Here is a 14,092-nt window from a genome sequence, read left to right as displayed (position 1 = left end):
GACACCTTATCTTTGTTCCTTCAGAACCTCAACATCTCCCCCCCCCCCCCTTCGGCTTCACGTGGTCCACCTCAACAAAAAAATCCCTCTCCTGGCTACCCAGGGACAGTTTATCTGCAGTGACAAAAACTAACTTGCTCAATATGCTCAGGGTCTCACCAATGCCTTCACAGACAAGAACTATCCTCCAGACTAGTCTGCAAACAGATTGTCTGTGCCATTTCCCCTCAAACTCCTAATACCCTCAAGAACCAACCACAAAGGAGTGTCCCCTTCATCATTCAGTACCAACCCAGACTGGAACAACTAAACCACACCCTTCATCATGCCGAGAAGTGAGGGAAATCCTACCCAAGATACTTTCCACCCTTCCGAAAGTGGTGTTTCGTCACCCACCCAACCTCCACAACATCCAAGTTCATCCCTAAGCCACTCCCAATCCCAACCCCTTTCTACAGGGATCATATCCCTGTGGAAGGTCCAGATGCAAAACCTGCCCAATCCACCCACTCAGCACTTCCTATTCCAGTCCTATCACAGGTTTGTCCTAAACCATCAACGGCCAGGCCACTTGTGAAAGCAGCTGTGTCATTTACCAGCTCTGCTGCAATCATTGCACAGCTTTTTATATTGGTATGACTACCAACCAGCTGTCCACCTGGATGAACGGCCACTGCTGAACTGTGGCCAAGAGCAAAATAGACCACCCTGTAGCACAACATGCAGCTGAAGATAATACACTTGATTTCAATGAGCGCTTCATTACCCGAGTGATCTGGATCCTTCCCTTCACTACCAGCTTTTTTTAACTGCACAAATGGGAGTTATCCTTATAACAAATTCTCTGCTCCCATAATTATCCCAGCCTCGACTTACGGTAGTTATACTATCCTCACACCCTCCACTCAATAGTTTCCACCCCCTCTGTCCCCATTCTCATATCCCACCCGTTTATTTGCAGCGCTCTGCCAATGCATCTGCCTGTCTTTCCTTGGTCCTCTCCCTTTTTGCTCTTTTTTTCCACTTTCCTGCCCCACGACCTCCTGACACTACACCTGTTGGCAGTCTAGTCCCTGCACACTCCTCCAGACAATGTTCGTCTCTCTTCCCACCTGTACACTACTATCGCTTCCCCTTCCTCACCCACTCCAGATTGCTGCTTGCACCCTAAGTGTGATGTTGCATGCTGGCCCGAGATGCTGGAGTTAGCAGTTGTGTGTCCATGAGGTTTTGTGTGTGGTGTTTTTTTTTGCAGACAAAGGCTGTGGCCAAAAACTATATATGAGTTTCTTAATTGTGCCCGACTGCAACTTGACAAGTCTTCTTTGCGTTAAGCTGCAATCTGTCTTTTCCTACATTGTTGACACTTTTACATTGGATGTAAGTGAATGAAACAAGGTGAAACAAAGATCAACTGCATTAACAAATTTATTCCCAAAGTGAAATAACAAATTTATATACATATAAACTTTAACAAGATTTTAAACAAACATTTTCTTTCCAATGTTTAACATCATTTTAAAACAAAAATATGGAACTGATTCTACCTGAGTATTCATATTACCTAGGTGTATCTCACTAGCTACAGCTCATAACTAGCTTGCACAATGGACCCTGGAAAGGTGTGATGTGAGGCTGTCAGCGAGTACATTAACACAAGAATAACACAGTAGGGAAACACACAGCCTCTGGCAGTGGGTGAGAATTGTCAAAACGAGTATCACAATCTTCAGTTATATAACAGCTTCTTAATCTAGTGAAGAACCTAGGAACCTTTGTAAAATCTCATACAAATTGCACCATGTTTTATGAAAGGAAGTTCATTTTATATACATAAAAATAGTTTCTAATCTGTAACATAACAGGTGGTTATTTTTCCTCTGACATTTATAAAACAACATTACATTTTCATCCATCAAAATGGGGGGGTGGGAGGTTAAGCTACACTGATTCGCACAGCAATAATTAAAAGGCAAAAAAAAAAAAAAACTGGAGTATAAAAGAGAAAGCAATGTGAAATCGTATTACCGATGCACATAAAAAGTAACCATATAAGCAAGTTTTTCAGCACTGGAATGCCCACTGAACTGCAAATATATACTGATAAAGCAGTGTCAATCTTATTAAAAGCTGCGAGTATAGTATCACTGATGTAACACTACCTTAGTTTACTCTTCCTTGAGCCAATAAGCTGGGAATGAGAAACAAGAAAATGCAATAACTTACATATTCCTTTCACTATCTTTGGCACTAAATATAATGAAAAGCAATGTAATCCTTTTACTAGTGGTCTGACTCACTGATCCAGAGACCTCACTGCGCTTCCCTCATTACTAATTCGTCCTGCAATTCCCTACAGATTGCAAGATTCACATACGGCAAGTGCTTCAGTGCGTTCCTCCAGTAGCTCCTTGCCAGTAATCGCCAATTTTTCTTTACCAAAATCATCCAGTGGCAGTCCCTGTATCATAAATACAAACATTTAAATTTGCATTTGAATGGACTACAACTCTTACATTAAGGTAAATTGCACAATAAATAAAATATACCTACAGGAACTGTTTTGTGCCTCCTTAGATGACAATCTGACAGTCAAAACTACAACAGTAACATCTCATATCTAGGCATCCAGTCATTTATTTCTAAAATTGCAATTTATCTTAAAGTGCCATTGATTTTAATCTTAGATATGCGACTTTCTACATTAGAACTGTACACAAAGGCAACACATTTTCTAAAAGTATTTCATTCTTTGAATAAACAGCACTTCTCTATAAAAAGTTACTTTCTTTGTTGCCTGAAACCACAGATGGGAATGGTTTACAGCAGTTTCTTATCAAACAGAGTTCTGTATCATAAATGTTTTTTGAAGTGAAAATTGTATCTATTAATAAAGGTTTTCTTGCACTCTTATTTTTGAAGAAATTCCTAAGTTGTATTACAACAAGATCCAAACAGTGACAAATCCCAGCATCTCATCTCAATCTTATTCTAAATTCAGATGTGAGATACTGAAATATAACGTTCTGTCACATGATTCCCTAAATAGAATTATAAATATGAAGTGTCTGAAGTTTGTTGCTCAAAATCTCAGGTGTGTTTTAACTCACTGCCTTGATTTATTAAGTTTTCCCTTGAATCTGATGGTAAGAGTTTGGTTACAGTGTACAAAGTAATGTGTTCAGAACACACACACACCCACAATTCACTCTGTAAATGGTCCAAATCTGATCAGAATGAAAATCGAATAAATAAAGATGTTATCTCGGGAATTTGGCACCTGCTAGGGAATAATGATTTTTTAAGTCATTTGGTAGCATTAGCAGCATTCAGTTACTGCTCAAGTGTGATTCACTGTTCTTTCATCTCTTCTTGACAGTTTGTTTAAAAATGACAAGCCACGATCAAAACAAAACTGCAATTTCTTTTGATACATTCACCAAATCTTTTGAAAAACTAGTGTCAACAAAATATGCATACATACAGTTTGAAGTTATAGAGAGAGTACTCAAATAGTTTATAGCGTAATGGAAACTCCAGGTTGGAGTATCAACAATACGAGGTGTGGCTAGAAAAAAACCGGACTAGTACTGGTGAAACAATAAAACGAATGCAATAAGGCTGAAAGTCGCGTGGCCTGTCACGTGACTCTCGCTCCGCCTCCTGCTCGAGTTTCATCTGCCTCCTGCACTCAGTCTGCCCGTGGCGTCTGTTTTAAGTAGTTGACGTTTTGTCTGTGCGTCGGAAAATGTTGAGTGTACAGAAAGAACAGCGTGTTAACATCAAATTTTGTTTCAAACTAGGAAAATCTGCAAGTGAAACGTTTGTAATGTTACAACAAGTGTACGGCGATGATTGTTTATCGCGAACACAAGTGTTTGAGTGGTTTAAACGATTTAAAGATGGCCGCGAAGACACCAGTGATGACACTCGCACTGGCAGACCATTGTCAGCAAAAACTGATGCAAACATTGAAAAAAATCGGTAAACTTGTTCGACAAGACAACAAGTCAACTCCTGTTAACTCAGACACTGCTCTGATTGTTAAACGGCGATCTTGTCGAACAAGTTTACCGATTTTTTCAATGTTTGCATCGGTTTTTGCTGACAATGTTCCGCCAGTGCGAGTGTCATCACTGGTGTCTTCGCGGCCATCTTTAAATCGTTTAAACCACTCAAACACTTGTGTTCGCGATAAACAATCATCGCCGTACACTTGTTGTAACATTACAAACGTTTCACTTGCAGATTTTCCTAGTTTGAAACAAAATTTGATGTTAACACGCTGTTCTTTCTGTACACTCAACATTTTCCGACGCACAGACAAAACGTCAACTACTTAAAACAGACGCCACGGGCAGACTGAGTGCAGGAGGCAGATGAAACTCGAGCAGTAGGCGGAGCGAGAGTCACGTGACAGGCCACGCGACTTTCAGCCTTATTGCATTCGTTTTATTGTTTCACCAGTACTAGTCCGGTTTTTTTCTAGCCACACCTCGTATCTTCTCCGTTTCTCCCCCCCCCCCCCCCCAGGCCCCCACCTCCTAATACCTAGGCCCTGAATGGCCTGGCAGACAGTGCTTTTCTCTTCCCCTATCTGTACTCTGCTATCCCTCTCCCTTACCCCAACCACTCCAGATTGCTACTTACTTGACAGTCACATTCCGGTTGGAGATGCTGGTGGTAGTGGTTGTATGAATGTGTGCACATTTTCTTTGCTGAAAAAGGCTTTGGCTGAAAGCTCTAACGTGTAGCAGTCTTTTCATTGTGCCTGTCTGCAACTTGAGGCGTCATCTTTATGGTAAGTAGCGCTATCATTTTTGTAGTACAGTTTATAAGTATAGTAAGTGGGAGTGAGAATGAAAGATTGGGAAAGTAACTTTTTTATACTTCATCTAGCATTAATGTGTTCAAGCAAGTATTAAAGTGGGAGATTCATAGTAACCAACAGCACTGTTTCACGGTCCAGTGCAATCTCGTGACAATCACAGAAATGAAATACAAACAATGGTAGAGTATGTGGGAGAGCACATGTGTGAAGACTTTCTTGTATATAATTTTGTCACACATTAATAAACTGTTTTAAAGGAATTGTAACCACTCTGATAAAATGATTAATTTTTTTCCCATTTCTTTATTAAAAGAAATGAATGCACTGCATTAATAGAATTTTAAAAATCAATAAAATCTGGAAGTTAATTTTGTGCAGCAAACATACAATGCAATTTTATTCACTAAACTATACACAGACCAGGAATACCAAATGCATAATATGCTTAACTTGATAAAATACTTCTATGTATAAACATATCCCTAATGATCAAATGAATATGAGCCAACTACTCAACTTTCAATGATTTCTATGGATTCTTCTGAATGTGGAAAGTCACCATTTCATTTCAGCCAACTGTGTAAAGCTATAGTAATGACAACAGAGGGAAGCGAAGATGGTATATTTATTACCAGCTTCCTCAAAATAAAATAAGTATCTAGCTCTGCAAATTTATGGAAACCTACTTTTCACAATTATAAATGCATCTAATAATATTTATTCATCTCGATTTCAGTTTTAGTCGAAGTTGTTAACTAAGTGTGTTTCTCTACAAACAGTGCCAAATTGCAAGATATGATATTAACTCTTTCGCTGCTACAGATGTGCGCTCGGCATTTCGTGCTGAGGCATCTTTGGCTATGGCTGCACTGCTTGCCAAATGCTGGTGCCTGTGCTGAGAGATGGCATTGTGGCAATATGAAATACTTAATCTGTTATTTCAAAAACTATTAGAGAAAAAAATGATTTTTGCACATCTTGCAGTCCAATACCTTCACTCATAAATAATTGAATTTCTTTTGTTATCTGCCAAAATTAAAGCAGTACATCAAATTAGGTAAAACACTGCACAGAAAGTTGAAGAGTTTGCAAAGGTAAAAAAAAAAAGCACCACAAACTTTGCATATGGTTGATTTTAGCTCATACATTGGACGGAATGAAATGTAGCTAACATATCGAAATTTCAGTTAAAATTGAGAGTAGAAGAGTATCTCATTTCAGTCTCAAGTTACTGGATTTTGTATCTGATGGACGATCGCACGTGATATGCCCAGTTCTGTCAATGTGGACTTGCTCGCTGCTTCGATATACGTATCAGATTTGAACCTCCATTGTATGCAATTGGCCTGACAGGCACAGCTGACATGGTCTTACACCCACCTCCCCAATTAGGTTGTGTGGGTTGCAGAAGGATGTCAAACTATGAATGTAAAAGCTGGGACTTTTGAGTGAGTGCAAAAGACACCAGCAAAAAATAGTGACTTAAAATTGGAGTTTTCTTGCACAAATTTACTGCTCAGTAAAATTTATGTACTGGAAACCAACCATTCAGTAATGGTTTCAAAATTTCTATCCTTTACATTTTGTTTCCTGTGTGTTTGTGAGAAGGTGCTTTAAGCATCCATTTTGATATCTTCTGTTTTTACACATTCCCATGAAAGCCACTGATTATATTTAGGGCACTAAAGTTGGAAATATGAGATATAACAGGCGATTTCAAAATCTGTGCCCGTAAGGCTTGTTGCGCTCTCTCAGAGGATTCTCAGAAATGGGTTAAGAAAACTATTAGGTCGAAAAATTTCCTTTTTCTGTACATCTTACAGTCTGATATCTTTGCTTGATAAAGGACCATTTCTTTTCGTTATACACCATAGTTAGTGTGCTGCATCAAATTAACTGAAACACTGCACGAACGTTTATAAAGATTTTGCAGAGGTATAAACACATTGCGTAAACTTTGTGTATGGTTGTTACTAGCTCATACAGTGCACGAGATGCAGGTAAGATATCGAAAGTTTATTTAAAACAGAGCAGAACAATATCTCATTTGCACTTGAGTTATTGGGTTTTATATTCAAATGAGGGTCGTGCGCTACGCACCCATTCCTGTCCTTGCACATCAGAAATCACATTATCACAATCTTCATACCTAATAAATGATTCAAGATATCTAAATGACACTTCTTGGACATGATAGAATGCAATGAGGCACATACATTGCATGATAAATACTCTAAGCTTTAACTCGTCTGTAGCAGTGACAGGTCGGCAGCTCAGAAAGCATACAGACATTCATAGCACTGTAGGGAAACCAAACCGACACGCTTATATATATCCATAGCACCTGAGGAATGGTGGAGCAGGATGTGTACAAATGCCCACAGCAGCCAAAGGGTAAATCCAAATTCTTCAATTCTTTAATTATTACCTCTACCACCCCCATTATATCTGTTTTATTTTTAGCCATAATTGAGAAAAGAAAGTGTATTATCAAACAAAGGTACACTGTTCAAGCTTGGTAAGAAAGACACAGATAACTTAACCCTAGCACCACTAACGGGTGGCAAAAATTGCCCGCAGTATTTGTTTTATTTGTGTACTATATCTATTTGTTGGAGTGAAGACGCAAGAATTTAGGTAGTTTTAGAAAAATATCTAGAGTATGTGCTGTCATGGTTTTATAATTTTTGCAAATTATTGAAATCTGCCCATTATATTTTATTTAAGTATGGGCAGTTTTTGTATGCACTATTTTATCAGTTAATTTCTACTGTTCCCTTTTCGTGTCAAGTCAGAAGAATGACAATACAGTTCTTCAGACTGGACCTGTGATACATACCTGAGCAATTTCCCATTGTTTGTTTTTTATAGTAACAGGAAAGGAGAAAACAACATCTGGTGGAGCTCCATATGATCCATCGCTGATAACACCCATGGATACAACTTCGCCAGGTGCTGTGCCAAACCACAAGTCATGCATGTGGTCAGCAGCAGCTTTTGCAGCAGACATTGCAGAGGACATCTTACGAGCTGAAATGACAGCTGCTCCACGCTTCTGAACTGTCTAAAATACCAAAAGCAGAAATTCAGAACAAGGGATGCAATTCGTTGTAGAATATATAAAACAAACAGGTAAAAATTTTAAATCACTGAAAAAAAAAAAAAATTATATATGTACATAATTCAGCAACAAATAATTTGTCTAGATTGACTCACAAAGCCTACAGTGATGAAGGAAAGGATAACAGACTGGATGGATGTGAAAATGAAACAGAATTTCCTTAAATACAAATGCTGTACATTCAAGTGTTTGTCACAAAGGTTAACATATTTAAGATATCTCAAAATAATACCTCACAGGCTTTAACAACAATGACAACAACAAACAAACACCATGAAGTGGTAATTTTATTTGAATAAAAATAGGAATGGGAAAACAGCCACTAAAAACAATTTTGCACTTTACCCACTTTAGAGGTTTAAATGAAATTTGGATATTCCTACAGAGTGCAGGAGTCTGTCAAGAACAAAGCCTTCAACTTTGGTTTGAAATTTCAGTTTCAATTTTTGCAGCAGTGAGTTGAAATGGACATGCTCCCTATATGTATATCATTTCTAATACTCATTTCTAATACTCATCATCGTCAGTATCTATATCTTTCAAATACAGGCATGTTGTTAAATAATATCAAGAAATAGATGCATGTCAGTGTCAACATAAGAATCCTCAACTTCTTACACAGTGGAATACATGACATTCACAAATGACAACTACATATTTATCTATTGGTCCTTTTTATCTACAACTAGCTTTTGTCTGCAACTTTGTTCCCATGGATTTTGAATCCATACAAATTTTTAAAAATCCTGAAGCTTATTATTGGTGAGATACACGGATATAAGAAAACTGAAGATGAAGCTATCAAATGGGCACATCGGTTAACAACTGATGTGTTTGTATATTCGAAGTATGAAATACCAAGGAAGGCATTACTACTCCTCGACAAACTTATCTATGATAATAGTTGCATTTATTCAAGAATGAATTCAAGAATGTTTATGGATCACAGGATTTAGCTGTTAACATCATTATCATGATAAAAAATATCCTGATTTATTTAGTTTAGTTTTATAAAACTTCTGCTGTTCCAATTTTTTCTTCGCCTATAATGAAATGATTCTTACACAAAACTGAGTCGATTTGTATAGAAATTTTTTTGCCAGTTTTCTCATTTTCATGGACAACTCGTGCTTGACCAAAAATTTGATTATGGTCAAATTACTTTTCACAGAAAAGCACCTAAAGATTCCTAAGACAGTTTCCCTGTATCTCCTAGGATTCTGATTTCCCCTTACTGACCCAAGTTAAAGGAAACACACTGTATGTAAAGATAAATTGGCTTCTAGGTGCCATATCAAGATGGAACATACAAGATTTTAAGTTAATACCTCCAACAATACAATTGTGAAAACCACATCCAATTTCGTGCAGTAGTTTATGTCTGATGCATGTAAAAATATACATACATACACACACAAACAGACAAAAATTCTTAAAAATAATTGTCTTGGCTCCCATTCCTATTGTGAAGATCCCTCATATTAAGTTTGCTTAAATATCTCCTATGTACAGACATTAGTAGGTTACAATTTTATTAACTGTAGAGATTACTATTCCATATACCAGACAAGTCAATAACGGCATTTACATAATTAATTCATTTAAGAACTGTATGTATTAAGCTTAGCACAAAAAATGCTCCTGTTGGAGTATGAAACAGGCAAATATGTTCCTCTGTAGAAGGCTCTGACAGAAAAGTCAGTAACCAGCTGCCTCCATACTCATTCCACCTTCACCAAAATTTTTGACATGCAGATATATTCACGTTCTTAAAACAGAACACTCTAGTCTCTCATTGTAGTTACGCTTTCACACTCAGCATCTCCCTCTCACTGCCACTGTCTATGTGTGTCTCTGTACCACTGTCTCCTTTGTATCCATTGATTTACAGTATATGCCACTGCCATTGTCTCCCCTCTCACACTGTCTCCTTTTGTCTTCTTTCCTATTGCCCCTGTCTCTACCACAACTCGGCAGCTGAAAAATTCTAGAGGTTCCAACTTACTTTTTCCTCTACACCAAAGTGTTTAAAATTTTGGTCAAAAACGCACCCTCCACCATACCTGTGTGTTAAAGTTCGCCGATCTGGGATGATGCAGAACATACCTCCCCCACCTACATATGGTCTCCACTCATTCATATTTTTCATTTCCATGGTCTTCTCTTTCGTTAGCTCTCACTGCTACTATCCCTTTATCTCTCACTCTCTTGGTATTTTCTCTCTCCTACCAGCACTGTCTCTCTGCTTCTCTCTTTCAGCACAAGAAAGTGTGAACATGTTCGCATTGCAAAATTTTTGGCAAGAAAGGCAGAGTGAGGACTGAGGCAGCTGATTCCCCACTTTCCTGTCCAAGACTTTTAAAGAGGAACATATCTGCCTTTTCTGTGCTCCAATAGGAGCATTTTCTCCCGGCTACCTTCTTTTTCACAGCTGAAGCAGGGTGTGCTGCTTATATATAAAATAGTTCTATAGATCTGTTAAGTTCTGATAGTTTGTTTATATACTTCACAACATTCACACGTATCAAAAGAAGTTTTGCATCACCCCGGTTCCCAGAACTCCTAAAGATAGATGTTGACTGTGGATACTGTATCACAGACACGTCCCTTTAACTGTGCAGAGATGTCACTAAACCCGCCCAAAGATGTAAACAACCATGAATAAGCAGCACCTACTAGATGGAGGGGGTATGACAGCCAATCAGTTCCAGTCATGCCACCATGAAGGAGGTACACTGCTCGTATTGTCTGTAGTTCAACCGTACCTAGACGGTCAATACTGCAGTTCGATCGCGTCCGCATTGTTACTTTGTGCCAGGAAGGACTCTCAACAAGGGAATTGTCCAGGGGTCTCTGAGTGAACCAAAGCAATGTTGTTCGGACAGAGGAGATACAGTGAGACAGGAACTGTCTATGACGTGCCTTGCTCAGGCCGCCAAAGGGCTACTAATGCATTGGATGACCACTACCTACAGATTGTGGCTCTGAAGAACCCTGACAGCAAGGCCACCATGTTGAATAATGCTTTTTGCACAGCCACAGGACATCGTGTTACGACTCAAACTGTGCGCAATAGGCTGCATGACGCGCAACTTCACTCTCGACATCCATGGCGAGGTCCATCTTTGCAACCAAACACCATGCAGTGTGGTACAGATGGACCCAACAACATGCCGAATGGACCACTCAGAATTGGCATCACATTCTCTTAACCAATGAGTGTCGCATTTGCCTTCAACCAGACAATCGTCGGAGACGTGTTTGGAGGCAACCCGGCAGGCTGGACGCCTTAGGCACAATGTCCAGTGAGTGCAGCAGGGTGGAGGTTCCCTGACGTTTTGGGATGGCATTAAGTGAGGCTGACATACACCGCTGGTGGTCATGGAAGGCACCTTAATGGCTGCATGATACGTGAATGCCATCCTCTGACATAGTGCGACCACATCAGCAGCATATTGGCGAGGCATTCGTTTTCATGGGTGACAATTCGTGCCCCCATTGTGCACATCTCGTGAATGACTTTCTTCAGGATAACGACATCACTAGACTAGAGTGGTCAACATGTTCTCCAGATATGACCCATATCAAACATGCCTGGGATAGATTGAAAATGGCCGTTTACTGACAACGTGATCCACAAACCACTCTGAGGGATCTATGCCGAATCACCTTCAAGGAGTGGGACAATCTGGACCAATAGTGCCCTGATGAACTTGTGGATAGTATGCCACGATGAATGCAGGCATGTATCAATGCAAGACGACATGCTACTGGGTATTAGAGGTACTGGTGTGTACAGCAATCTGGACCACCACCTCTGAAGGTCTTGCTGTATGGTGGTACAACATGCAATGTGTGGTTTTGACGAGCAATAAAAAGGACAGAAATGATGTTTATATTGATCTCTATTCCAATTTTCTGTAGAGGTTCTGGATCTCTTGGAACTGAGGTGACGCAAAACTTTTTTTGAAGTGTGTACTTTGACACATACACACAACAAGTATGCCTCAGACAAGGTTAACACAAAACCATTTGCTTTATGTTGTCTTGGAAACTTTGCTCATTGATCACAATTCACCAAAAATGACCGGCTAATGATTTGTGTCTTAAGCGAAAGTTATTGGACTTTTTTTTGAATTTGCCAAAAATTATGTAAAACTGGAAAGACTGCAGCCATTTTAAATTCTTTTCAGGCACGTTAAGACCCTTTCTAGCCCATTTTTTGACACTGTAGTACCACTTTGGATGTATTTGTTGAATCGTCATTTTTATCTGTTTTCCATCTTTCCCTTAATTGCTCTAAATTCGTGGAGGTATGTACCGCCTATGCAACTAAATAAAGGCAGTTTGTTTGTTGCCATACTCATTTCACTTCTTTTATTATGGGAAGCATCAGTTCCCATTATACAGAGAGGGTACGTCAAAATTTTACTGGTAAAAAAAGTGGTTACATCACAACCCCTACAATAACCTTACAACCTTGCCAAGTGTTCACTATGACAGTTAAAATTACATTTACACCCCAGACTGAATATTACATGCATATATTAGCTGCTGAAGTACAGTAACTATGAACCTATGGAAGGGATAATGATATAAAAAAAAAGTTTCAAAGTTCCTCAAGAACATTGTCTAAAGAGCATATGGTAAAAATTTTGATGATTTGCCACAATCAGAAGTAACAGATGTGACCACACCGCACAATTGGTACTTTTCGTACCTAAAAGTGTAGTTTTTCTGAGTTTTCTCGGGATGCCCTTTTATAAGCTCCCGAAGGTCCACGCTAAACCACATCTAATGCAAAAGAACCAATAGATTTCTTCAACTTCCTGGGCTGGAGGAAATGTGTGGTGTTCAAATTTTGACTATGTACTATAGGATAGTTACAGTATGCCCGTTGTTCTGATACGCATACAAATGGCTGCTAAGACCAGGGTTAGCCAAAACACTTTACCTTTTCTCTCTGATCAATAGAAATCAAGATATGACCTGACAAATCACATTTTTGGATGCAGCTTTTTGGACAATGATCCCCCCCTTGCACAGAAAATTTGATATTTCTAAAGTGATTTCATTCGGAAGACAAGGTACACGTGCATTTGGTCGAGGAACAGTTGATACCAAAATTAGACAAAGGAACAAATGGTACACTGTTTAAGTGCAAAACTGTTTTGTGTGTGTCTGCTGCAGGGGGTCATTTCTTTTCAGGCAGAGCAGCTGCATATAATAGCTGCAATTTAATGTTTGACTATAAAAGCGCCAGGATTCGGGAAAAGTCAGTGGTACCACAGATGTGACAAGCTACATAGAAAACGGGCTGTACTTGTTGTTAGGCCAGACAAGAGCAATCTATGAAAAATTTGGTAATCAAAATAAACAACACATCAAGAAAATCTTGAAGAAACTGATATAAGAACAGAAGATCGAAATGACGAATTTTACAATGGAAAGAGACACAAAATACCATTCAAACAACAAGTAAACTACTCCATGGTTACTGGCGACTTAATCCATGCATATGTCAATGTACTGTTGAGTCTAGAGTTGCCTGGAGGTGCTCGATATTAAATTTTTTAAAACATGATTTAATTAAAATTTGTCGAATTTTCTTTCCTAAATATGTTATGCTGAAATAATTTTTTAACGAAGCTCAAACTAATGGACATGCTGTTAACATTTTAGATGTGATGGAGGCAAAGAATTCAATAACAAGGGTATTAAGAAACTGTTCATTGATGATTGACCAAACTTACTGATTTCTTCACTCTACATCCCTGAACAAAATGGTGTGAGAAAACGTGAACTTTAACAATTGCTGAGGTTACACATTTGATGGTAAACGCAAGTAACATGCAGAGAGTATTACGGAAATGATAGATTGCAAAGCACCATATAGTAGATATGTTGAGTTGCAGATAGACAACGAAAAGATTGTCAAATAAGCTTGCGACCAAATAGGCTTTCATTGGAATTAAACACACACACACACATGCGCGCACACACACACACACACACACACACACAAAAGAAGGCGACTAGGGCAGGGGAGGGCGTGGAATAGCAGGGTATGGTTGACAGACCGTAAAGCACTGCTTGTGAGAGCATACAGGGATGAGATGAAGAGAGGGTAGGGCAGCTAG

The 14,092-nt window shown here is 38.9% G+C and overlaps 1 protein-coding gene across 1 annotated transcript in view; it reads right to left on the bottom strand.

Moving 5' to 3' along the window:
• Positions 1–1,410: 1,410 nt before the first annotated feature.
• The window catches only part of LOC126416178 (malate dehydrogenase, cytoplasmic), a 31,280-nt gene continuing 18,598 nt past the window's right edge, over positions 1,411–14,092 (bottom strand). The window contains exons 4-5 of the mRNA XM_050083753.1: positions 7,671–7,895; positions 1,411–2,461 (exon numbers count right to left, since the gene is read on the bottom strand). Of these exons, the coding sequence (XP_049939710.1) occupies positions 2,354–2,461; positions 7,671–7,895 (333 nt within the window). The 3' untranslated portion in view covers positions 1,411–2,353. The remainder of the gene's footprint in view (positions 2,462–7,670; positions 7,896–14,092) is intronic.

The sequence above is a fragment of the Schistocerca serialis genome, chromosome 8, assembly GCF_023864345.2.
Source record: "Schistocerca serialis cubense isolate TAMUIC-IGC-003099 chromosome 8, iqSchSeri2.2, whole genome shotgun sequence".
Classification (NCBI taxonomy): Eukaryota; Metazoa; Arthropoda; class Insecta; order Orthoptera; family Acrididae; genus Schistocerca; species Schistocerca serialis.
This window is presented reverse-complemented; position numbering and strand designations above follow the sequence as displayed.